Below are 24,628 nucleotides of genomic sequence, written 5' to 3'. Positions count from 1 at the left end.
GGGAGCGGCTAACCGTGGGAGCCAAGTTTCTGAAAGGCAGTGCCGCCTGAGTTCTCTACCCCGGGTCCCCTCACCCCAGCCTCACACTTCTGACTGGGAACAGCCACAGGCCCAGTCTCGGAGCCCTGCAGGGCCCAGAGTGCCTCTCCTACTTGGGTTTTCCTCCCTCACGGCCAGGTCACACGCCAAACGAGCCGTTACTGAACAGCTCGAACCTCAGGCCGCTCTCACGCAAGCGCCAAATTTCCCGCCCTTCGAGGCCCAAGCACTCGGCAGTTTGTCTTTATGTTCGATTGGAACTGTCCTATCACCAGTGCGAAAAGAGAGAGCGGCACGAAGCTCCAACGTACGTTCACGTGGCAAGTGCCACAGTACTTAAAAGGATTGAAGTTCCACACTGCCATATTTCCTCCTTGATCAAAGGAGGAGAGACTGTCTTACTACTTTTGGAAAAAGGCGTGAAGCTGCAGCCTCCGTGTTTCTAAGGGACTTTCCCAGGCTCCAGGTCCAAAATAAGGACCCCTGGTGGCACAGTAGTTAAGAACTCGGCTGCTAACCGAAAGGTCAGCAGTCCGAATTCATTGACCGCTCCTTGGAAACCCTATGGGGCACTTCTACTCTGTCCTATAGGGTCGCTATGAGTCATAATTGACTCGAGGGCAATGGGTTTGGGTCCAAAATCAGATATTCTCCAGTGGCTTATAAACATCAGAGGCCGCCCTGGGACTCTGGTGCGGTATGGTCGCTAGGACTTGGAGGGAACAAGGTGTCTCCAGCTCTAAAACGCGGCTCTTGACGAAGCAGGGATTAAAAAAAAAAAAAGAAGAAGAAAAAACCGTTGTAGTTGAGTCGATTCCGTAAGCAATTGTAGCTTTTAACCACTACGCCACTGGCGCGGGCCTAATAAAAAGTTTTCCCAAAGGTCAGGAGTGGTTCTAGCCATTAAATTTTTTTTTTTTTAAGCCACCAAATATTAAAAAAAAAAAAAAAAAAAAGGATAAAACAGGGTAACAAAATCTTGGTATATTTTAAATGCATTTAGTAAAGTGATTCTTTTAACACAAAAATATATTGCAATATAATTGTGCTATTCCCAAATTGTAAGAATTAGAAAGATAATAAAGGCAAAGCAAGGTAAGGTCTAGTAATGAGGCATAACTTTAAAGTTGTCTAATAAGGGCTTTATTTCAATTCTTTCAGTGTCTCTGGGCTCAGACTACTTGTTTGAGAACAAAACTAGAAGTTTAAATTTGAGGGCTTCCCCCAAGTGAGGCCCAGGGCCCTCTGCTTCTGCTGTTCCAAAGCCATAGGTCACAAAGGCAGCGTATCAAGTGTGTTGCAGTGGTTAAGTGGGCACTGATGTCAGACAGACTTGGATTCTGATTCCAACTCCATTCACTGCATGCAGTGTGGACTTTGGCAAACCACTTAATTTCTCTGAGCTTCAGTTTTCTTCTAATGACACCTAAATGAGGATCTGCAGGGGTTGTACTCCCCTACCCACCCAGAGACTTCCTCTCAGACTTCAACACCAGCTCTGACTCATTTCTTCTTCCCCAAGATCTAAAGGGCCTCAAACCACCTTATTTCTCACATCTAAAACCAGTACATTGTATATACCCTGACTCTGCAATTGCTTTTCTAGGAGCTAACCTGAGAAGTATGCAGAGATATGTAAAGGGTATTTATCACTGTGTTCTGTACAAGACAGCAAAATGGAAAACAATCTAATTTCTGAGCTAGGTCCCTTGGAGTCTGAATGAATAATTTCTTTAATAATGATCAGCACAAACCTGGTTCCTATGAGACAGAGGTTAAATGCGTCCCAAATGTCCAGCTTTTCCAAATTGCTGTACCACTCATCATCTCTCACTGTCTCTGGTGTTACAGCTCTCTCTATCTCTTGAGTTTAGGAGGTTTTCAGGGCAGAAATCCCTGGTCCAAAGCACACACTCCACTCCTAGTTCTTCTCTCTTGGTGGTAGTGAGGTCCTCCTTTCTGCCTCTGGGTTGGCTCATTTTAAGCCTAGTGGGATGGCAAACTGACCAATCCTCTTGTTAGGGTTCCACATACTCCCACAAAGGTGTCATGCACCTTATTTGCATTTTTAGCAATTCCCTTGGTGGGTCACAAGCACCTTATTTGCATAGTTCTACCTAGTCATTTGGACCAGCGGCAGAGAAATGGTGGCAGTGGAAGCAGCAGAAACAGGAGACTGGCACAAGATAGAACAGTGAGCTTCTGGGCCCACAGGTGTGCCGACCCATGGAGTGAGAGTGCTGAGTGCCTTCAGGCGGAGGATTACTGGAGGAGTGGGGTAACCCCAGGCACTTATTGGTGAAGCTAAAGAACTTGTGTAATCTTTGCCGAAGGAGGGCAGAGGCTGGGCCAAGGGGCTGAGGGGCTGAGGAGCTGAGAGGCTGAGGGCCTGAGAGAGGCCTGTCTGCGGACATGGCTGTGAAGAGGCTGTCCTGACAGAAGAACTGTATCCTGAGTCATCCCTGATCCTGAATTGCAAGGTATTATTTCCCCAATAAACCCCATAACTATGAGTATGGTCTATGAGTTCTGTGTGGCCATTGCAACAAATTATCAAATCAAGTAGAAAATTAGAGAGTGCCATGGAAGGGAGGGCTGGTGTCAAGAATTGGTAAAGAAGTTGGAGAGAGGTACGTCTGACCTCCTATCAGCCTCGGGCTGTTGATCTTGACTCTCCTTCCTCCTTGTGAAGTTAGAGGAGGTCAAACATCCCCACCACGCCATTTTTACGGGTCCTATTTTTCTATTTTGTCTTTTGTGCTTGCGCTTTTGGTGTCATAACCAGGAATCCATTGTCATTGTCTTCCAATCCATGACCATAGGATGTCATTCCCTTTACTTAGGTCTCCTTTAATTTCTGGTGACACAGTGGTTAAATTCTTGGCTGCTAACTGAAAGGTTGGCAGTTCAAACTCACCAGCTGCTCCACAGGAGAGAGATGTGGCAGTCTGCTTCCGTAAAGACTTACAGACTTAGAAACCCTATGGGCAGTTCTGTTCTGTCCTGTAAGGTCACTATGAGTCAGAATCGACTTCATGGCAATGTTTTTTTTTTTGGTTTGGTTAATTTCTTTCAGCAATGTTTTATAGTTTTCAGTGTACAAATCTTTCAGTTTCCTGGATAAATTTATTCCCTGGTATTTTATTATTTTTGATGCTATTATCAGTGGAATTGTTTCCTTTATTTCCTTTTCAGATTGTTCATTGCTGGTGTATAGAAACATAACTAATATTTGTGTGTGGATCTTGTGTCTTGGGACTTTGCTAAATTCATTTATTAGTGCTTGTAGCCTTCTTGTGGATTATTTGGGATTATCTACATGTAGGATCATGTCATCTGTGAAAATGGATAGTTTTACTTCTTTTCAGTTTGGATATCTTTTTCTTGCTCAATTGCTCTAGCTAGAACTTTCAATACAATGTTGAAAAACAGTGGTGAAAGCAGGCATCCTTCTCTTTTCCTAACTTTAGATGGGAAGTTTCCAGTTTTATTGAGTATGATGTTAGCAATGGATTTCTTGTAAATGCCTTTTATCATCTTACAGAATCTCCCTTCTATTCCTAGTTTGCTGCATGTTTTTATCATGATAGTGTGCTGAGTTTTTTTGAATACCTTTTCAGCCTTAATTGAGATGATCATTCTTTTCTTCATTTTATTAATGTGGTGCATTACATTGATTTTATATTGAACCACTCTTGCACCCCTAGGATAAATTCCACTTAGTCATGGTGGGATTTTAATATGCTGTTGGATTTGGTTTGCTAATATTTTGTTGAGGATTTTTGCATCTATAGTCATAAGATTGTGTCATCTGCATATTACAGGCTGTAAATTAGTCCTCCTCCAGTCCTGATGCTGAGTTCTTCTTTGTATAGTCCAGCTTCTTGGATTATTTGCTCAGCATACAGATTGAATAAGTATGGTGAAAGGATACAACCCTGATGCACACCCTTCCTGATTTTAAAACACACAGTATCCCCTTGTTCTGTTTGAATGACTGCCTCTTGGTCTCTGTACAGGCACTGCATGAGCACAATTAAGTGTTCTAGAATTCCTGTTCTTTGCATTGTTATGCCTCATTTGTTCTTGATCCACCCAGTCTAATGCCTTTGCATAGTCAGTAAAACACAGGTAAACATCTTTCTGGTATTCTCTGCTTTCAGCCAAGATCCATCTGACATCAGCAGTGATATCCTTTGTTCCATGACCTCTTCTGAATTTGGCTTGGATTTTTGGCAGTTCCCTGTTGATGGGCTGCTGTAGCCATTTTTAGATTACCCTCAGTAAAATTTTACTTGTGTGTGATATTAATGGCATTGTTTGATAATTTCTGCATTCTGTTGGATCACCATTCTTTGGAAAGGGCATATATATGGATCTCTCCCAGTTAGTTGGCCAGGAAGAAGCTGTCTTCCAAAGTTCTTGACATAGATGAGTGAGCACTTCCAGCATTGCATCCATTTGTTGAAAAATCTCGACTGGTATTTCTTCAATTCCTGGAGCCCTGCTTTTTTGCAATGCCTTCAGTGCAGCTTGGATTGCTTCCTTCAGTACCATCGGTTCTTGGTCATACGCTACCTCCTGAAATGGTTTAAAATTGACCAATTCTTTTTGGCACAGTGACACTGTGTATTCCTTCAATCCTTCCATGAACCTGTGATATGCAGATGATACAACCTTGCTTGCTGAAAATGGAGCCGACTTGAACAACTTACTAAAGAAGATCAAGACCACAGCCTTCAGTATGGATTATACCTCAACATAAAGAAAACAGAAATCCTTAGAACTGGACCAATAAGCAACAAAAAACCAAAACCAAACCCAGTGCCGTCAAGTTGATTCCGACTCATAGCAACCCTATAGGACAGAGTAGAACTGCCCCATAGAGTTTCCAAGGAGCGCCTGGTGGATTCAAACTGCTGACCCTTTGGTTAGCAGCCATAGCACTTAACCACTATGCCACCAGGGTTGGACCAATATGCAACATCGTGATAAATGGAGAAAAGATTGAAGTTGTCAAGGATTTCATTTTACTTAGACCCACAATCAATGCCCATGGAACCAGCAGTCAAGAAATCAAATCATGCATTGCATTGAGCAAATCTGCTGCAAAAGACCTATTTAAAGTGTTTGAAAGCAAAGATGTTACCTTAAGGGCTAAACTGTGCCTGGCCCAAGCCATGGTATTTTCAATTGCCTAATATGCATGCAAAAGCTGGACAACGAATAAAGAAGACCAAAGAAGAACTGACACATTCAAATTATGGTGTTTGCAAAGATATTGAATATACCATGGACTGCAAGAAGAATGAATAAGTCTATTTTGGAAGTACAGCCAAAATGCTCCTTAGAAGCAAGGGGGGAGAAATTTCGTCTCACATACTTTGGACACGTTATCAGGAGGGACTAGTCCCTGGAGAAGGGCATCATGCTTGGTAAAATACAAGGTCAGTGAAAAAGAAGAAAACTCGCAACAAGATGGATTGACACAGTGGCTGCAACGATCGGCTCAAACACAGCAACTATTGTGAGGTTGGCGCAGGACTGGGCAGTGTTTCATTCTGTTGTACGTAGGGTCGCTATGGACCAGAATGGCACTTAATAACAACAACGTATTCATAAGGGCTATTGCTCTATAGCTTTCTTGTGGTATCCTTGTCTGGCTTTGGTATCACGGTAGTGCTGACCTCATAAAATGAGTTAGGAAGTTATCCCTCTTCTATTTCTTGGAAGAGTTTGAGGATTGATGTCAGTTCTTTAAATGTTTGCTAAAATTCACCGGTGGAGCCATCTGATCTGACTTTTCTTTTGGGGAGGTTTTTAAACTTATGATTCAATCTTTTGCTATGGATCTGTTGACATTTTCCATTTTTCTTGAGTGAATTTAGGTAGTTTATGTATTTCAAGGAATTTATTTAATATCGGTTATCTAATTTGTTGGCATAAAACAAATAACTATTCATTTATTATAATCCTTTTTATTTCTGTTGGATTCTTTAAGCCTATTTAACATCATTATTTTAAAGTCTTTAAACCCATTACCTGGGCTTCCACAGGAATGCTTTTTGTCGCTGTATTTTGTTCTTTTAAATGGGCCATCCTTTCCTCTTTTTTATTTGCCTTAGGATTTTTTGTTAAACAGTATAAAGCGATAACTCTGGATTCAGATTTCACCTCCCTCAGTGTTTATTTATTTATTTTTTAATGGTTGAAGGCTACAGTAGTCCATTTGTTTAGTAACTTCCCCTATTTTTTCAAAGACTGCCTCCTTGGTCATGTGTGGACACTGAGGTCTCTGTTCCTCAGCTTGTGTTCAGCTAGTATTTTGACAGAGATTTCCTCTGGGTAGGAAGGCTGGAGAGGGACCATCTCTCCCACTTTTGCAAATTGGCTCTGTGATGCCAGGGCACTCCTTCAACACTTAGCCAGGCTTGGACTGAGCCTAAGGATCAGCATGAGGTGAAAGCCTAGGGATCTTCTAGGGTATATTCTAAGCATGCGTCTTGTTCGAGCATGTGTGTGACTTTCTCAATTCCCCCCAACACACACACAGTGCTTTTGAATGCCCTAAATTCCCAAAGAAAGTCTCTCCTGGGCTTCTCACAGTCCTTAGGCTTATACTATAAGCCTCACACACACTCTTTTGTCCCAGGCAGGTACAGGTAATTACAGCTTTCAGGCATTGTGGTCACTACTTCACCCTGTCTAAGCTCTGAAATAGGCCAAACAGAAATGAGTGTCTTGCTTCAGTCCTTTAGGTAGCCATCGGACAGTGTAGAGCAGACATGCACAATGATTTGCAAATAAAATGTGCTTTGCTCTGTCTGGAGCCAGAGACTAGGATTCCTCTCTGGGAATGCAGGCATCACAGCTTTAAACAGGCAGCCAAAAGGATGTGAAGAAATTGGAACCCTCATCCATTGCTGGTGGGAATGCAAAATGGTACAGCTGCTGTGGAAAACAGTTTGGCGGTTCCATAAAAAGTTAAATATAGAACTACCATATGACTCAGCAATTCTACTTGTAGGTATTGCAGTGCAGTGAATTACTTAATATGGCCCTCCTAGCCATGCATGATCTTGTGACTCGCTCGCAATGATTGGGTGGGACTATGCAATAAAGTGCTTATCGCCCACTAAGGGGATTGGACAGCCTGCTAATAATGCAAATAAGGTACATGGCACCCTCGTGGAGGTGGGACCACACAAATAAGGAGTATGGAACCCTAACAAGGAGATTGGTCAGTTTTGCCATCCCACTAGGCTTAAAAGAGATCCAATCCTAGACCAGAAAAAGGACCTCACTACCATCAAGAAAGAAGAGCTGGGACTGGAGCATGTCCTTTGGACCTGGGGCCCCTGTGCCGAGAATCTCCTAGACCCAGGAGACAGAGAGAGCTGTAACACTGGAGACAGTGAGAAGTGGCAGCAAGCACGGCAGAATCCAGTGGCAGAGAAGCGGCAGCAGCAGAACCAGGAGACCAATGTGAGATGGCCACAGTGGGCTTCCCAGTCCACCAAGTAAGGCAGCTACAGTGGATGCACTGATCCACTGAGTGAGAGAGCTGAGCACCTGCAGGCAGGATGCTTGCTGGTGGTGTGGGGTGCCTCTGAGCAATTATTGGCATAGCTAGGTGCACTGACCCATAAAGCGAGAAAGCTGAGTGCCTTTGGGCAGGTTTCCTGACAGAGTGGGGTGCCTCCAGGTACCTGTCAGCCAAAGAGCTTTGTAACACTTGACCAAGCAGAGAGAGGCCAGGCCTGAGCAGGGAATGAGATGCAAGAGAGGAGGTCTGTCTTGAGGAGGCTGAGAGGAGCCTATCCTGAGGGGGCTGAGAGGAGCCTTGCATGGCCAAGAGGAGCTGAGAGAGCTGTTCTCCACTGAAGAAGGGAGACTTTGCCTACATGTTTCCTGACCCAGATCCCAAGTTGTAGCCTGTTGATCCTGTTCCTGAATTGTAACCTGTTACTTCCCTAATAAACCCCATAACTATGAGTATGGTATGTGAGTTCTGTGTGACCACTGCAACATATTATCAAACCCAGCAGAGAAGTAGAACATGCATACGAGGGACAAGGATAACTGGTGTCAGAATTGGTAAAAAGGTTGAAAAGAGGAGGTATGTCTGACCTCCCCCTCATAGGAATCAGCCTTGAGCTGATGTTGATGGTAATCCTTTTCACCTCCCCCCTGAAATTCGAAGAGGTCAGATGCCCCCACGCCATTTTTACAGTATATAACCAAGAGACTTGAAAGCAGTGACTCAAACAGATAAATGTATGCCAGTGTTCATGGCAGCACTATTCACAATAGCCAAAAGGTGGAAACAACCTAAATGTCCATCGACAGATGAATGGATAAACAAAATATGATATATACATGCAATGCAATATTACTGAACTATGAAGAGAAATGAAGTCCTGATACATGTAACAACGTGGACGAACCTTGAAAACATTCAGAGTGACGTAAGTCAAGCCACCAAAGGACAAATATATGTTGTTGTTACTTGCTGTCAAGTTTACTCTGACTCATAGCATCCCCATGTTGTGCGGAGCAGAACTGCTCCATAGGGTTATCAAGGCTGTGACCTTCCAGAAGCACGTTGCCAGATCTGTGTCCTAAGGCATCTCTGAGTGGGTTCGAACTGCCAACCTTTCAGCTAGTAGTCAAGCACTTAACTGTTTGTGCCACTCAGGGACTGGTAAATATTATATAATCCCACTTCCATAGAATATCTAGAATAGGCAGATATGTAGAGACCAGAGTTTATTAGTGGTAACCAAGGGTAGGAGGGAGGAGGAAAGAGGGAGTTTAGCAAACATTGCATATGTTAATGGTGATAGAAAATTTGGCAATGGACACTGATGATGGTTGCACAACATGATAAATGTAATCAATGTCATTGAATTGTGCATGTAAAAACTGTGGAATGTTTGACAAATGAATGAATATGGCATGTTGTTCAAGCCTGGGTACAAAGGAAGAAAGGAGTCCCAGAGCAACGCAGAGAAGAGCTCTGGCGAGAGTGGAACAGAGTACCAGAGTGCCAGGACAGGAAGGAGGGGCATTGGTATGAGCCCTTAGGAAGCAGGGACTACACGGCTTTTCCTTTCACATAGCCATGTGCAGCCCAGCACAGTGCCTGGCACGCAGCAGGAGCCCAGTGAGGTTGCTGACTTCTGACTAATTGTTGTTCAGGGAAGAAGTTCTGCTGCCAGGCTTCATCCCAGACAGTTAAGGAATGTGGAGTTGAACTGGAAGTCAGCCTGTCTTGGGGGTGGTTTGTGGTAGGCCCTTTCTCTCAGCAGCCTCTTCCGCGTACCTACACAGTCCTTCTCTTTAAAGCCCCCAGTTGGCAAGAATCCTCTGAGCTTTCTCTGGATTCCAAAGTTCCATTTCTGAGACCTGGAGTCATCCTTGGCCTCAAGGGTAGCTGGTCCTGAGCAGCAGGATGGATGGCGAATTGGTACTTTTGCTTTCTTTCTGCTGAGCATCTAGTGTTATGCTGTCCAATAGAACATTCTGCAACTAATGGAAGTGGTCTGTATATCCCACATAGTAGCCACAAAGCCACATGTGGTGATTTAGCACTTGAAATGTAGCTAGTGTGACTGAGGAAGTGAATTTTAAACTTTCGTTAGTTTAAGGCTAGAGGATCTGCCATCTATTTCCGACTGGCTTGGGGGGTAGGCGGGTAGCTGTCAGAAGTTCACTTAGTGAAGCCCAGAAGGTCTGTCTGCCCTTATCTCTGTTTGAAGCTGCCCAGAGCCTTCTTTATAAAAAGAGTTTGATGACTTACTACTTTCCAATTAGGATGCAAACAAGTGTTTTTACACACTCTCCTGCTGAAGTCTCAGTTTTTTTTTTTTTTAGAAATTTGTCTCCATGGAACTGCCTACATTTAAGGTCTTTAACTGCAGAGAGGTGCTAGCTTGCCTCTGAAGAGAGGGTTCAGACCTTTCTTCTGAGAACGCGGTACAATTTTGAAGGCCCTGAGTGAGCAAGAAGGGAGGGTATCTGTAAGGCAGCAGAATGAATTGTCTAAATTTATGAGGGATAAGAATCGGGATCAGCACAAAGCTGGTTCCTATGAGGCCAAGGTCAGCTATATCTCTGCCTTCCTACTTCTCCAAAATTTCTGACACCAGCCTCTCCTTCTACGGCACATTCTACTTCTCTGCAGGGTTCAGTATATTTGTTGCAACAGGAACACAACTCACAGATCATACTCATAGTTACGCAGTTAATTAGGGAAGCGACAGGTTACAACTTAGGATCAGGATCAACTTGGAAGTGACTACCTTTGCCCTTGTTCTTCGGAGAAACAACTTGGCTTAGGGAGGGGAAGAGGGGAAAGGCCTCTAAAGTTTTCTACCCCAGAGTGTTTGTTACTTTTGCCCAGGGAGAAAATCTGCCAAGATGTTTTTCCAAAGAACCAAGGCAAAAGGCCACATAAAGGAACTTATTTCCCCACAATACCTTTCTCTGAAAACGGGAAACTGCTGCCTTAGGTGGGCGTTGGGTGTTCTCTGAATGAGGGATTCACATTTAGACCCTATGCATTGGATAAACAGGCATTCAATCTCAGGTGCTGTTCCATCCCTGTGCACAGCTGCCTGATTACAAGAGGAAGATAGCTGTAGTAGCAAAATACCCTACAATCTTAAGTTTCAATTCTCCGCCCTGCAGAAAGCAAGAGTAGCAATAAAGAAGTACAGAAGGAAGAAATGAGGGTCAAGGAACTTAGTGCAGCTGATGTGAGGGAGAGGCAACCACTCAAAGCCTAACAAGTGGCTCTTACAGTAGCTGAGGGCCCCAACCATGAGCCCTGGGGCCAGACATTGCCTCAAGGCTCCTGAGCCACAGGGAAGCAGTGCACTCAGGCTCCAAAGAGGCTCTAAGTTTGTCTTGGCTGTGACTGCAGCTTCTACCCTTTCTTCCTGGCCAGCTACCAGCAAGTCTAGTCTGGGGAGCAGTGCTTCCCCTGTGACTAGTGTGGGTGCTGCTTCTCTCAGAGCAAGGAACAGCTCTAGCCACAGCTCATCCACTCAGACAAAAAGCCCTTCTTCTCCCCCCAAGTATGGCTGCTGAGTTCAACTGATATGGGCTCTGGTCACCCTCATGTGTGTGCAAACATACACACACAGGAGAAGCCCTCATATCTCAACTTGCCTTCCCCATTGGTCAGATACAGGCAGATGCATTCTGCTAAGCTTCCCCATGTTTGTGGGCCATGTGGTGTCTACTCCCAGAGCGATTTGCCAGTCCAGCACCAGCTGCTCCATAGAGAACAAGCACTGCCTGCCCCAACTGCCGCTGCCACTTCCACCAAAGCAGGGCTCTGTACAGACCTGTGGGAAGAAGCCAAATGTGTGCACAGACTGTGGGTGCCACTTTGTTTACCTCCCCCTGCTGGCCAACCACCAGCATGTGCACTTGGGTGAACACCTCCACTACTGCCCACAATATGGTACTTGTTTTGCCCACTGGGAAAACCTGCTTCAGCACCAGCTCATCTACATGGGCAGGAAGCCCTACTAGTGCTCTGACTGTGGGTGATATTTCTGCCAAAGAGGCTACCTGGCCATTCATAGGTGCACACACAGGCGTGAAACCTTACCGTTATCCATTATTTACCTACTCTTCTTTCCTTCTCAACCAGAGGAATCATTCTGTTGAAAGGCCCTTTCCTGCAAAAGCTTCCAGAGAAAGTATGCCCTGAAAATCTACCAGTGGATCCGTCAGGCAGAGGTGTGGGAGACTTCCAGAGCAGCCCCTGGCCAGTCTTCTGCCCCTGAGACGAGGACCCCCCAGTTCATGTCTGCTGGTTTTCAGATATATTCCAGGACTGTGGGTAGCCTGGGTCAGGTGTTGTGAAGGAGTTTATGATGGAAGATATCCCTCCTCATCAAGTTTTGGGGAAGGCCATGCAGAGTGAGCAGGGGTGGGGGGCAGAGAGGCAGAAAGGGGGAGATATACAAAGTGACAATGTCTGTAGGTACCTGGAAGTCCCTCTTCAGAAAGCAGGATATAGAAGTAATCAGAAACGCATCAGTGAGTTACCTCAGGAAAGGACAGGAGTTTATGTATCTGTTAAGAATATGTTATTACTCATTACCCTCTCCCAAGAGCAAGCTTGCTGGCCCAAGTCTGGGTTTATGGCAGAATGATATCTTAGGCAAAAGTTAGATTCCAGTCAGTGTATAAGATGAAATCTGTACTATAATTGAAGGTTGCACTTCCAGGCACTTCCCCTCACACACCATGAAACCATGAGAAATTACTCTCTCCCCCTCCCCTGCTCACTCTCCATGGCCTTCCCCAGCACTTGGTGAGGAAGGATATCTTCCATCATAAGCTACTTCGCAGCACTGATCCAAGTCACCCACACTCCTGAGACTAATTTCTCCTTGCTTAGAGTTGCCAGTGCAATGTAGAGGGCATTCCAGATTTAAATCTCATCCTTCAGCCTTCTGATAACTGTGATAGGAGGATAACCGTCTTCATAAGGACTCTGGAAAGTGAGTTTCAACTGATACCATCTATATCAATGTATCTACTGGGTGGTACCTGGTACTTAGCTGGCCCTCAACACCAATTCCCTTTACCCCAAACAGGGTGGCTTTGGTCTTTATGTGGCTTCTTGGTATGTGGACTCTATGAATCTCTTCCACAGTCTTAGTCATCTAGTGCTGCTATAAAAGAAATACCACAAGTGGATGGCTTCAACAAACAGAAGTTTATTCTCTCACAGTCAAATAGGCTAGAAGTCCAAATTCAGGGCAGCAGCTCCAGGGGAAGGCTTTCTCTCTCTGTTGACTCTGCAGGAAGTTGTCATCAATCTTGCCCTGCACTAGGAGCTTCTCAGCACAGAAACCCAGGGTCCCAATGATGTGTTTTTCTCCTGGCTGTTTCTTGGTGGTATGTGGTCCCCCTGTCTCTTTGCTCACTTCTGTCTTCTATATCTCAAAAGAGATAGGCTTAAGACACAATCTAATCTTGTAGATCTCATCAACATAACTGCTGATAATCTATCTCATTAACAGTATAGTGATAAGATTTACAACACATACGAAAATCACATCATATGATGAAATGGTGGACAAACACACGATACTGGGAATTATGGCCTAGCCAAATTAATACACATATTTTGGGGGGACACAATTCAACCCACGACATCCACCCTTCTCTGCAGTGGGCAATTTTCTTTCAAGAGAAGCCCTGCTGTCTGCATGCCCAGTATGGATCCAGGAGTTTATGCAGATGGCAGCAAGGGGCTCTGCTCTCACGTTAGCTCCTGGATGCTTCTTTCTCCGAAGTGTTTCCCTACAGTTAAGAAGATCGTGGTGCAATGAATTACTTAATATGGCCCTTCTAGCCATGCAAAGAACCCTGATGGTACAGTGGTTAAAGCACTCAACTGCTAACTGAAAGGTCGGCAGTTCGAAACCACTGGTGGCTCCATGGGAGAAAGATGTGGCAGTCTGCTTCCATAAAGATTTACAGCCTTGGAAACCCTATGGTATCACATGAGCCAGAATCTATTGGAGGCAGTGGTTGGGTCTAGCCACGCATGGCTTGCGACTCCACACAATGATTGGGTGGGATTATGCAAATAAGGTGCTTATGGCCTACCAAGGAGACTGGACAGCTTGCTGCTAATGCAAATAAGGTGCATGGGACCCTTGTAGGACGTGACCATGCAAATAAGGTGTATGGAACCCTAACAAGGGGATTGGTCATTTTCACCATCCAACTAGGCTTAAAAAGAGAGCCAATCTCAGAGCAGCGGGGGTTACCATCAAGAAAGAAGAGCCAGGAGTGAGCGTGTCCTTTGGACCCTGGGTCCCTGCGCTGAGAACCTCCTAGACCCAGAAGACAGAAAGAGCTGTAACCAGGGCTTTGAACTAGTTCATTTTGGTTTGAGCTCCTGCTGAGAATTTGCATTTCTAACAATTTCTCTGCTGATAATTTGCATTTCTAACAAGTTCTCTGTTGAGAATTTGCATTTCTAACAAGTTCCCAGGAAGTTATATGTAAGAATCTTGTCTTATTAAAATGTAGATTCTGATTCGGTATATCTGGACTAGAAATGTATATTCCTCAGCAGGGAACTTGTTAGATATGCAAATTATCAGCAGGGGTTCAAATAGGAATGAACTGGTTTGAAGCCCTGGCTGTAATACTGGAGATGGCAAGAACCAGTGGCAGAGAAACGGCAGCAGCAGAACCAGGAGACAGCATGGTGGGCTTCCCAGCCCACAGAGTGAGACAGCTACAGTGGGTATGCTGACCCACAGAGCTAGAGAGCTGAGCACCTTTGGGCAGGAGGCTTGCTGGCAGAGTGGGGTGCCTCCAGGTACTTGGTAGAGCCAGGCTTAGGATTCACTTATCAAGAGAGCTGAGCGCCTTCGAGGCGAGGCTTACTGGTGGAGTGAGGTGCCTCCAGGCACTTAATGGTGGTGCTAAAGAGCTTTTTAACACTTGCCCAACCAGGGCAGAGGCTAGGCTTGGGGGCTGAGGGCCAGAGAGAGAGGCCTGTCTGTAGGCATGGCTGAGAAGAGGCTGTCCTGATTGAAGAATTGTATCCTGAGTTGTTCCTGATCCTGAATTGTAACTGCTTACTTCCCTAATAAACCCCATAACCATGAGCATGGTCTGTGAGTTCTGTGTGGCCACTGCAACGAATTATCATACCCAGCTGAGAAGGAGAGAGTGCTTTGGGAAGGAAGGCTGGTGTCAGAATTGGTAAAAAGGTTGGAGAGAGGAGGTATGTCTGACCTCCACTTCACAGGAATCAGCCTTGGGCTGATGTTGGTGATGATTCTTTCCCTTTGTCAAGTTAGAGGACCTCTGACACCGCTGCACCATTTTTACAAAGATCTAACTCTGCCTGGTTCCTAGGTCCTGCCTTAGTAGCTCCCATCAAGATGATGGCAAGAGAGGCTAAGTTGGAGCCTTTACAGCCTAGGGCCAGAAAGGCCATTGCTGGGCCTGCACCTTCAGTCCAACCTGCTTTCCCACTTCCTGGATGTGGGAAGAGGGCCCAGCACTTTTCACCTTATAATTCAACCGTCTTCTTTCCCGTTCAACCTCAGCATCTTCTCTTCCTTCAATTGACAGCACACTGTTACCATTTAGGCAAGATCTCCACAGAGGAACTCTGATTCCTTTCCAGCCTCCTCTGTTCAGTCACTTTCTTCCATATGAAATGGTTTCCTATCCATTTGCCTTTTTATTCCCTCTGTAGCCAAAGATTACATTCTTACTGCTCTAAATTGAACTATGTGTAGGCAGAAAGTAGGCACAAAACTATGAATTCATCCCACAAACTTGCAGAGTAATCTTCCTAAAACATCACTGGAAGGTCACTCACTTCTACAGACTTATCTTGGACCTCCCCAATGTACATGATGAAGTCCTGCAATATCTGGTGCTAACCTACCTCTTCAGTCCTTCAGTTTTACCACAGTTGTATCTTTTACTACACAGAAAGTATCACTATTTCCTTCACGCCCAGAACATTTCTGAATCCCTGGTTTTGTGCCAGATACCTTTAATGGCCATCTCAAATTCTGTTGCTTATTCAACATATGTATCTTAAGCAACACTGCCCTCACTAGATTCTACCCCTCCACAGATCAAACTCATTTCTCAGTTGATGCATCAATATGGAACTTAATTATGAGGAGGGATTTTGTCTTATTCATCTTGGCAATCTTGATGTCGCCTGCTTGCCAATAAACAGCCTCCATTTCTTGCACAGAAGTCAGTGAATGTTGACTACAGTTTATTCTACCACCTCTGTTCAAACCAATCATCTTCCTTGGACCATCTCACTGCCTTTGGAAGCTGCCACTATCTTATTTTGTGACTTTTCCCATCACTTTGTTTGTCTTTATTCTCTGAAGGCTTTGGGGTTAGTGTTTTGCCCATAGTAGGTGCTTTAAAATACTGATTAATGTATTGGAGAGACAGATATGTATGTCACCTGCTGAGAGATGTGGCAAATGCTATATTCTCCTGCCTCCACTTCCCCTAGGAGATGGCATTGAACTGGTGAAACTGCACCCCAGCACTTAACACAGATGTGGGGAACGATGAGATTGTGATGATGCAGTGGGTGCTGGCTGGTTCCATCAGCAATTTTCTTGTCCCTTTCACATATGCATGCTTATATTATTCTGTTATTTGTGAATTTGCCTATCTGCCTCAGTAGACTCTAAGCTCCAGAGTATGGCTTTTGTTTTTTGTTTTAAACTCTGCTTCTCCTGTGTGCCTGGTACTATGCTTTATACACTGAACCAAAGTCCTATGAAAATAAAGTGTGGATAGATATGCAGAAGATTGAAACTGAGAAGAGACTAGGAGTTCCAGTGGATTCCTGAGTTAGCAGGCAAATTGGGATACTGTGACCGACAAAACCAAAACCAAACGCACTGTCGTTTAGTGGATTCTGACTAGGGCAGAGCAGAACTGCCCTCACAGGTTTCCAAGGCTATAATCTTTAAGGAACCAGACTGCCACATCTTTCTCCCACGGAGGGGAAGGTGGGTTCTAAACGTGATTAGAATCCACCGACCTTTCAGTTAGCAGTCTATCACTTAACCACTCTGCCACCAGGGCTCCGTGGGGGGGGGGGGGCGGTGGGCGGGGGCGACCCACATCCGTTGCCTTCGAGTCGATCCTGACTCACAGCGACCCTATAGGACAGAGTAGAACTGTCGCATACGGTTCCAAGGAGCAGTGGTGAATTCGAACCCCCGACCTTTTGGTTAGCAGCGGAGCTCTTAAAGGGTGGTATAAATAATGGCTCTGTCGGTTTAAATCATCACTTCTCCTTACTAGCAGTGTCACCCTGGGAAACTTAAGAAATTCCTCAGATTCAGTTTCCTCTTCTGCACGACAGGGATGATAACTATCACCTCACAGAACGGTAGCAAATAACGTGAAGCATGTAATAAGTTGGGAATGACGTCTGCCCCCGGTAAACGCTAAGGTTAATTCCCTTCACAGAAGGGCGAAAAGGAAAGTTAACCATTACCCAAAGCGAAGGCTCCTCTTAAAAAGTCACAAAAAGGAACTCAGTGCTAGGTTGGCCAGGGTGGCTGTGTCGCTCAAATCCGTCCCTCCCTTAAAGCTAGGCTGAGTCTGAGGAACACAGCCCTACGGAATCCGAAGTCGCTGCTTTCCCCGCGGCAACTCACACTAGAGTACCGGACGCTAATAGTCCACCTCCTTGCCCTTACGCGTCCGTTGACTTCGTTCAAACAGGCCGCGTTCCTTAGTACCCAATCAGAACTCTCCTTCTTCGGCCGCTGCCCAATGACCGCATGCAGTGGGAAAAAGGGGCGGGGGCGTGGAGTCCAATCGCACCGCCATTGCACTTGAGGGCAAAGAGGTTAGGAAGCCGGCATGGCGCTCGGGTCAATAAAATCGATAGCTGGAAACCGCCTGTGTTCTAGGCAAAGGCGGTGCAGTAGCAGCGCCGCCATTTTCCCCGAAGGCATCTTCCGGTGCCTTTCACCCACAGCGAAAGGTTTCCGTTAGTCCCACAGGCGACCGATTCCGATCACCTCCGGGCTTCCCGGCCAAGCTCGTCCCCTGCCCGGCGAAGGCTCCTAAATCCCGGAATTCGCCAGCGCCCAGGGGCCGAGACTGGGACGAGCGTGGCCGTGGCGCCGGCTTCTCGTGTCCAATGGCGCCTCCTTCGGCCCCGCTCTCCGCACCGGGACCTGGAGAAGCCGGGCCCGGCCGGAGGAGAGGAAGAAGGCCGAGGGCCGTACGGTTCGCAGACGTGGCGCTGTACTTCTCTCCCGAGGAGTGGGGGTGTCTGCGGCCCATGCAGAGGGCCCTGTACCGGGATGTGATGCAGGAGACCTATGGCCACCTGGGCGCACTAGGTGAGGCCCAGCCCAATCTGCTTCCGCGGGTCGGAAGGATTGAAGGAGCTTGGGGGCGGGGGAGAGGGCAGGGAGTCCAGGGTCCTGGCATACGACCAGGTTGGGTCAGAAGAGGGGACAAGGGCACTGCAGAAGATGCCAGCGGGTAGGCTTTTACTTAGCGTTATCTGCGAGCTGGCCCTCGGACTGGTTCTTCTTCTCCAGGTTGTGCAGGTCCTAAACCAGCCCTCATCTCCTGGTTGGAACGAAACACCGATGACTGGGAACCGGCAGCCCTGGATCCGCAGGAGTGCCGGAGAGGGATAACAGTCCAGAAAAGTGAGTGAAAAATGCCCATGAAGGCCCTGAAGCCCTCCTATAAAGTCCTGGTTCAGAATTTTGGTCCGCCTGGGAGTACCCGTGACCATACTGTGGTGCTCCATTTACTGTGCTTATTATGGCAAGCTGAGAGTCTTGACTCTGGTGGTGGGGTTGGTCCACCACACGGAACAAAGATGAACGGTGTCAGTTTGCAAACTATCCACCTGCAGGTCTGTATTGTGTGGATGAATCAGCTTTTTCAAGGCGCTATCCCTCCTGCCTCCTTCCTAGGGTCCTTGCTCCCCACCCTCCTACATATTGAGCTCTGACTGAAAGATCCTATACTTCTCTTGAGTTTTTCAGGCGTTTGAAGGAAACTGATGGGGAGTGGCTCCCTGGGTTGCAGGGGCCTCTTTCTGCCTTTCTGGCAGGATGACCCAGATCAGTGCAGGACACATTGCATTTTCACCAGGAGGAGACAAGGCTCTGGTTAATGGGATTCAAGTACAAGGGCCCAGATCCGCCCACAGGGATAGATGGAACTGTCTGAGCTGGAGTTTCTGCCAGATTCTCTAAGGCCAGGGCTATCTTTCTAAGATTCAGCTCTGACCATGTTATTTCCTCACTTAAAACTTCTCAATTCTTGCCAAGACAAGTTCTCAGATGGCTATCAGTTACATCTAAGTCACTTGGAAAACTTGATAAAAATAAAGATTCCTGAACCCCACTCCAGAACTATTAATTCACTCTCGTGTGTCTGTTGTTGCCGTGTGCCATCAAATCAATTCCAACTCATAGCGACCCTAAAGGACAGAGTAGAACTACCCCATAGGAGTAGCTGGTGGATTCGAACTGCCAACCTTTTGGATAGCAGCCTGAGCTCTTAACCACTTCGCCACAAGGCTACATGTGTGTCTAGGAACTTGTATTTATTTATTTATTAATAGCTCCAGTTGATTTGGATGTGTGTCTAGGTTTAAAAAACATTCCATAAAAGATAGTTCAAGATCCTTAACAATGCTTACAGCAGTGGTTCTCCAAGTTTGGCCCCCAGACCAGCAGCATCAGCATCACTTGGGAACTTGTTAGAAAATGCAAATTTCTGGGTCCCACTCCAGACCTGCTGAATCCAAAACTCTGGGAGAAGGGCCCAGCAATCTGTTTTAACGGGCCCTCCAAATGACTCTGATCACAATGAAGTGTGAGACCCACTGGCTTATAGGGCCTTTCATGACCATTCACTGCCAAGCTCATGCCTCTTTTGTTTCCACTTCTTGCCCTGTACTTTTTGTCTCAAGATCTTCAGGCTGTGGTACCCACCACACACTGAACTTTGGGATTTTTCATGTTGTCTCCTCTGTCGGGTCTGCCTTTTCAACCTTTCTAACCCTCCATTATGTTAATTCATCCTTTAAGAGTCAGCTAAGTTAAACTATGGCTCATCCACCCAGTGGAATTCTGTGCCACTGTAAAATGAAATAAGGGTATGTGCTGACATATAAAGATCTCCAGAATTTATTAAGTGAAAAATTGTATATGTAGTATGACTATGCTATCTTTTATATAAGAAAGGTGGGGGGAGAGAATATATATTTGTATTTTCATAAAACACTGGAAGAAACTGATTTCTGTAGGGTAGATGGGAACAAGGGTGGGAGCAAGACTTCTGTTTTTAAATAATTTTGTGTTTTGAACCATGTAAACTTCTTACTGCTACAAAAACTTTGAATTAAGTCAGCTTAATCCCTTCCAAGAAACCTTCTCTGACTTCCCCTGGCTGCATTAGGGCTCCTATAGTACCCTCCATATTTTGGCAGTAGTATGTCATTTTTTTTTATGTCACACTTAGCTGTCTGTGCTGCTAACACTGTGAGCTGAGTCTGTTTGTCTCAGCATGTAGCTTCCTCAGCATAGAGCACTGTAACAGGCAAGAGTAGGAACCCAGTGTTAAATTCATTTCTCCCTGTGTCCCTATAGAAACGAGAACCAGAAAGAAGAATGAGGAGAAGGAAGTATTCCCACCCAAGGAGGCACCCCGAAAGGGGAAGCGAGGGCGCCGGCCCAGCAAACCCCGACTAATCCCCAGGCAGACATCTGGGGGCCCCATCTGCCCTGACTGTGGCTGTACCTTTCCAGATCACCCAGCCCTGGAGAGTCACAAGTGTGCCCAGAATCTGAAAAAGCCTTACCCTTGCCCAGACTGTGGGCGCCGATTTTCCTACCCATCCCTGCTGGTCAGTCACCGGAGGGCACATTCTGGTGAGTGCCCCTATGTTTGTGACCAGTGTGGCAAACGTTTCTCCCAGCGCAAGAACCTCTCCCAACACCAGGTTATCCACACAGGGGAGAAGCCCTACCACTGCCCTGACTGTGGCCGCTGCTTCCGCAGGAGCCGGTCCTTGGCCAATCACCGGACCACCCACACAGGCGAGAAACCCCACCAGTGCTCTAGCTGTGGGCGTCGCTTTGCCTACCCCTCCCTGCTAGCCATCCACCAGCGCACACACACAGGAGAGAAGCCCTACACCTGCCTGGAATGCAGTCGCCGCTTCCGCCAGCGCACTGCTCTAGTCATCCATCAGCGCATCCACACAGGGGAGAAGCCCTACCCGTGTCCAGACTGTGAGCGGCGTTTCTCCTCATCCTCCCGCCTGGTTAGTCACCGGCGTGTGCACTCTGGGGAGCGTCCCTATGCCTGCGAGCACTGTGAGGCCCGCTTCTCTCAGCGCAGTACACTGCTCCAGCACCAGCTCTTGCATACAGGAGAGAAGCCCTACCCCTGCCCAGACTGTGGGCGTGCCTTCCGGCGGAGCGGCTCTCTAGCCATACATCGCAGCACACACACAGAGGAGAAGCTGCACGCCTGTGCTGACTGTGGCCGCCGCTTTGCCTACCCCTCGCTACTGGCCAGTCACCAGCGTGTGCACTCAGGCGAGCGGCCCTATGCCTGTGACCTTTGCTCCAAGCGCTTTGGCCAGTGGAGCCACCTGGCTCAGCACCAGCTTCTGCACACTGGGGAGAAACCTTTCCCTTGCCTTGAGTGTGGCCGTTGCTTTCGCCAGAGGTGGTCCCTGGCCGTTCACAAGTGTAACTCCAGGGCCCAAAACTGTAGCCCTAGATCTGCTATAGCGGGGCCTAGCCAGAGAGGCAATGCCCTTTAGAGTGGGAAGGACTGTATGAGTTAAGGATTCCAACTCCTTCATTTCATGGAGGGGCCCAGAGAAGGGAAAGAGGAGTCCCAATCATACAGGGCAGAGTCAGAACTAAAACCCAGGTCTCCTGCTACAGAAGAACTTAGTATATTCCACCTGCTGGCTGCCTTACTGTGTGTGTCTGGAATAGACAGTCCCATTGGGAGAGGTGACATTTGCTTAAAGTTTTCCAAGCTACCCCATCCTAAAACACTTTCTGTGTATGGATATCAGGGCTAGAAGTTCTCTCCATCTATTTTAGAGGGCTGTCAGCTTTTCTAGTTTGTACATACAGTCAGGAAAGTCCCATTGATAGGGGGCAGGACCTTCCCCTACTCTGCCTCTTCCGCCATACCAGGCTTGAACAAACTGGTGTAGTTCCCTTTTTACAACATTCCTGCCAAGTGGTCTTCTACCCCTTGCTTGAGAACCTCTCTTGACAGGGAGCTAACTACCTCACACGGCAGGTCATTTCATTGTGGGATAGCTCTGATCTTTAGGTTGCTGAGTACTGCATTCTCCTTCCCTGTAAGCCTTGCCCAGACTATGCTTAGTACCTCATCTACAGCCCTTCAGATAACTGTTCATCACAGCTACTTTGTCTCCACTAATTTGGTCAATCATTCCTTAAAGACAGTTTCCATTCCCATGCAGTCTGTCTCCAAACAGGCACTGGTTTTTCAGTGTTCTTTTAAAAGGCCATGCAGGGATCAGCCAGTGCCACATTGTACACTGTACCCCTCTTTGGTCTGTGCTTGTGTTAACAGCCTAGATTGCGGGACTTTGGGCAGCGGCACCATGGATTTATGGGAGGCAGACATTTAAATGGCCTCAATTTAAAAAAAAATATTAACCACATGGTACGAAGCTAAGTCTTCTGTACCCTGTGTTTGGAAAGCTGGTTCATATCGGGTGTAGGACATAAGCACAGTAAGCTTTGGAAGAAGGCTGATTTCAAGGAAAAGCAGGGGAGCTGTGGTCTAGCAGCAAGAAATAAGAGTGGGACCTGCTTGCTGTACTTGATCTTGTGGCCCTGGATTAGTTCCAGGTAGGCAGTGGCTGGAAAATCCTTGAGTACTGGGTCTTAGTCTTCCCTGATTCTCATCAGAACAAGGAGAATCAGCACAGAATCTTACATCAGGCCTCAGTCAACAATTATTTTTCATAATTGTGAGGCCATTCAATAAGTGTAGGAAGGAAGGTGAAGTTTACAAAGCAGAAGAGTGTGTTCACGCTTGCCTCCCTCACATAAGCTCTTCAGGGGTAACAGTGTGTCTTACTGCTATGCTCTGGTGGTGACGTGGTTAAACATTTGGCTGCTAACCAAAAGGCTGGCAGTTCAAATCCACAAGTCACTCCTTGTAAACCCTATGGGGCAGTTCAGCTCTGTCCTATAGAGTTACTATGAGTTGGACTCGACTTGAAGGTAATGGGTTTTTTTTTGTAATGCTTCTGTGGCACCCACTTCCAAGTAGGTGCTCAGTAAAGCTTTACTGAATTTAAATGTGAACAAGGCCTGCCATTTTTGTCTCAGGCATCTACGCCAAATTGAAGTTTGCAAACATGACTTATCCTCCAGCAGCTGGAGTAGGTCAGCCTCCTACCCCTGCTGCTGCTTCCTCAACTCTAGATCTCAACCCCAGAGTAAGGGGGTAGCTGGAGCACTTAGCATTTTGTAAGTACTTCTGGTATTTTGCATGGCTGCACTGTAACTTTCTCCTTGGCTGATGAGCTACCCTAGGGCAGGGGCCATACCAGACTGGGTCTCATTAAAGTGTCTGATGAATGAATTATGTTCCTTGTGAAATTACTATTGTTTACAAAATGAAAGCCTAGTTTCTTGACTGAGTTGAAAGTTTCGCTGTTCTGATTGAGACCTGCCCTGCCATAGCAGAGACCTGTTAGAATGTTCTAGAATTGGCTCCTTCCTCTACCCTTTATCACTGGTCTGACCCAACTATTTCTTTACTTGAGAATTCTGTAACTTTCTTTGGGCCTGGAATGTAACTCATAGAACTTGGGAGCCATTAGTGATCAAGTTCTAATAAGTGGTCTGAGGAGACCAGTGATGAGAGAAACTTCCTAGGTTCCCTAAGACACCTCAGTCCCGAGGTCCAGTCAATGACCTGCTGTGACCCTGACCCTCTATTAAGTTGGAGATCCCAATATCCTTCCAGTAAGTTCCCCCTTTAGTTAAGTTTGTTACTTGCAACCAAAAGGATTAACTAATACATAGTTCTAATCTGAGTTAATCTCTTATGTGCCTTCATACTTATATCTGAGCTGTGAAGGAAAAAAAAAATTGCAGTGCACTAGAGGGGCCACGGTATCTTTCCTCATCTCCAATGTCAGTTGAACCTTCAACATTGCTTATGTCTTCCATAGTGTTCTCCTTCACTAAAAAGAAAAAAAAAAACGGTGTCAAATTAGGAACTCCTTCAACATTCTACCCCCCATTCTGACTCTGGATTCACCAGTGTGACTACTCATAGTTACTTGCTTCCCTCCCATCTCAGAAGTGCCCAGATTCCATCTACTTCTGCCCAATCAGGGACTTTGCTCCATTTATTATTCCTTTCTCCCTTAATGTAATGGTCTCCACACCAAACCTGTTGTCATCGAGTTGATTCCAACTTGTAGCAACCCTATAGAACAGAGTAGAACTGCCCCATAGAGTTTCCAAGGAGCCCCTGGTGGATCCAAACTGCCAACCTTTTGGTTAGTAGCCACAGCACTTAACCACTACACCATCAGGGTTTCTGTAATAATCTCAGAGTCCCCCTTTTATACCAGACACACACACCCCAGCCTCTAAACATGCTAAACTCTGTCTTTAAAAACAACAAAAAAATAACTTTCCCACTGGTATCTGTCCCTATCTCCTATTTTCAGCTACACTTCTTGAAGGAGTATCCTACATTCACCATACCCACTTCTCCATCTGTTTATTTGGCCTGTTGTTGTGTGCCATCGAATAGATTCTAACTCATAGTGACCCCATAGGACAGAGTAGAACTGCCCCACAGGGTTTCCTAGGCTGTAATCTTTATGTAGGCAGATTGCCAGGTCTTTTCTCCCACAAAACTGCTGGTGGGTTTGAATAACCAACCTTTTGGTTAGCAGCCAAACACTTAAACATTGTGCCACCAGGACTCCTTTTGTTTGGCCTACTGCAGTATTTAAAAAAAA

General features: G+C 46.3%; 2 protein-coding genes across 5 annotated transcripts in view; one reads left to right on the top strand and one right to left on the bottom strand.

Moving 5' to 3' along the window:
• PRR14 (proline rich 14) overlaps positions 1–20,971 on the bottom strand; it is a 55,492-nt gene extending 34,521 nt beyond the window's left edge. For 3 of the 4 annotated variants that reach the window (XM_049902922.1, XM_049902925.1, XM_049902924.1), the window contains exon 1: positions 20,858–20,939. In XM_049902922.1, the coding sequence (XP_049758879.1) occupies positions 20,858–20,891 (34 nt within the window). In that variant the 5' untranslated portion in view covers positions 20,892–20,939. Of the gene's footprint in view, positions 1–20,857 lie in introns of all 4 variants that reach the window. The other variant, XM_049902923.1, reaches the window with a different exon arrangement.
• Positions 17,440–21,411, top strand: LOC126086562 (zinc finger protein 689). The gene is made up of 3 exons (XM_049902930.1): positions 17,440–17,948; positions 18,153–18,266; positions 20,226–21,411. The coding sequence occupies exons 1-3, from the start codon at positions 17,744–17,746 to the stop codon at positions 21,407–21,409; spliced, it is 1,503 nt and encodes a 500-aa protein (XP_049758887.1). The 5' UTR covers positions 17,440–17,743; the 3' UTR covers positions 21,410–21,411.
• Positions 21,412–24,628: the final 3,217 nt, after the last annotated feature.

The sequence above is a fragment of the Elephas maximus genome, chromosome 12 (assembly GCF_024166365.1).
Source record: "Elephas maximus indicus isolate mEleMax1 chromosome 12, mEleMax1 primary haplotype, whole genome shotgun sequence".
Lineage (NCBI taxonomy): Eukaryota > Metazoa > Chordata > Mammalia > Proboscidea > Elephantidae > Elephas > Elephas maximus.
The sequence above is the reverse complement of the archived record's forward strand: the minus strand, read 5'-3'. Positions and strand labels throughout refer to the sequence as shown.

Excerpts from the sequence above, each read along its gene's own strand:
- LOC126086562 (XM_049902930.1), top strand. The coding sequence starts at position 17,744 with ATGGCGCCTCCTTCGGCCCCGCTCTCCGCACCGGGACCTGGAGAAGCC. Across the intron at positions 17,949-18,152 it reads TGGCCACCTGGGCGCACTAG|GTTGTGCAGGTCCTAAACCA; the intron begins GTGAGGCCCAGC and ends CTTCTTCTCCAG. Across the intron at positions 18,267-20,225 it reads AGGGATAACAGTCCAGAAAA|AAACGAGAACCAGAAAGAAG; the intron begins GTGAGTGAAAAA and ends GTGTCCCTATAG.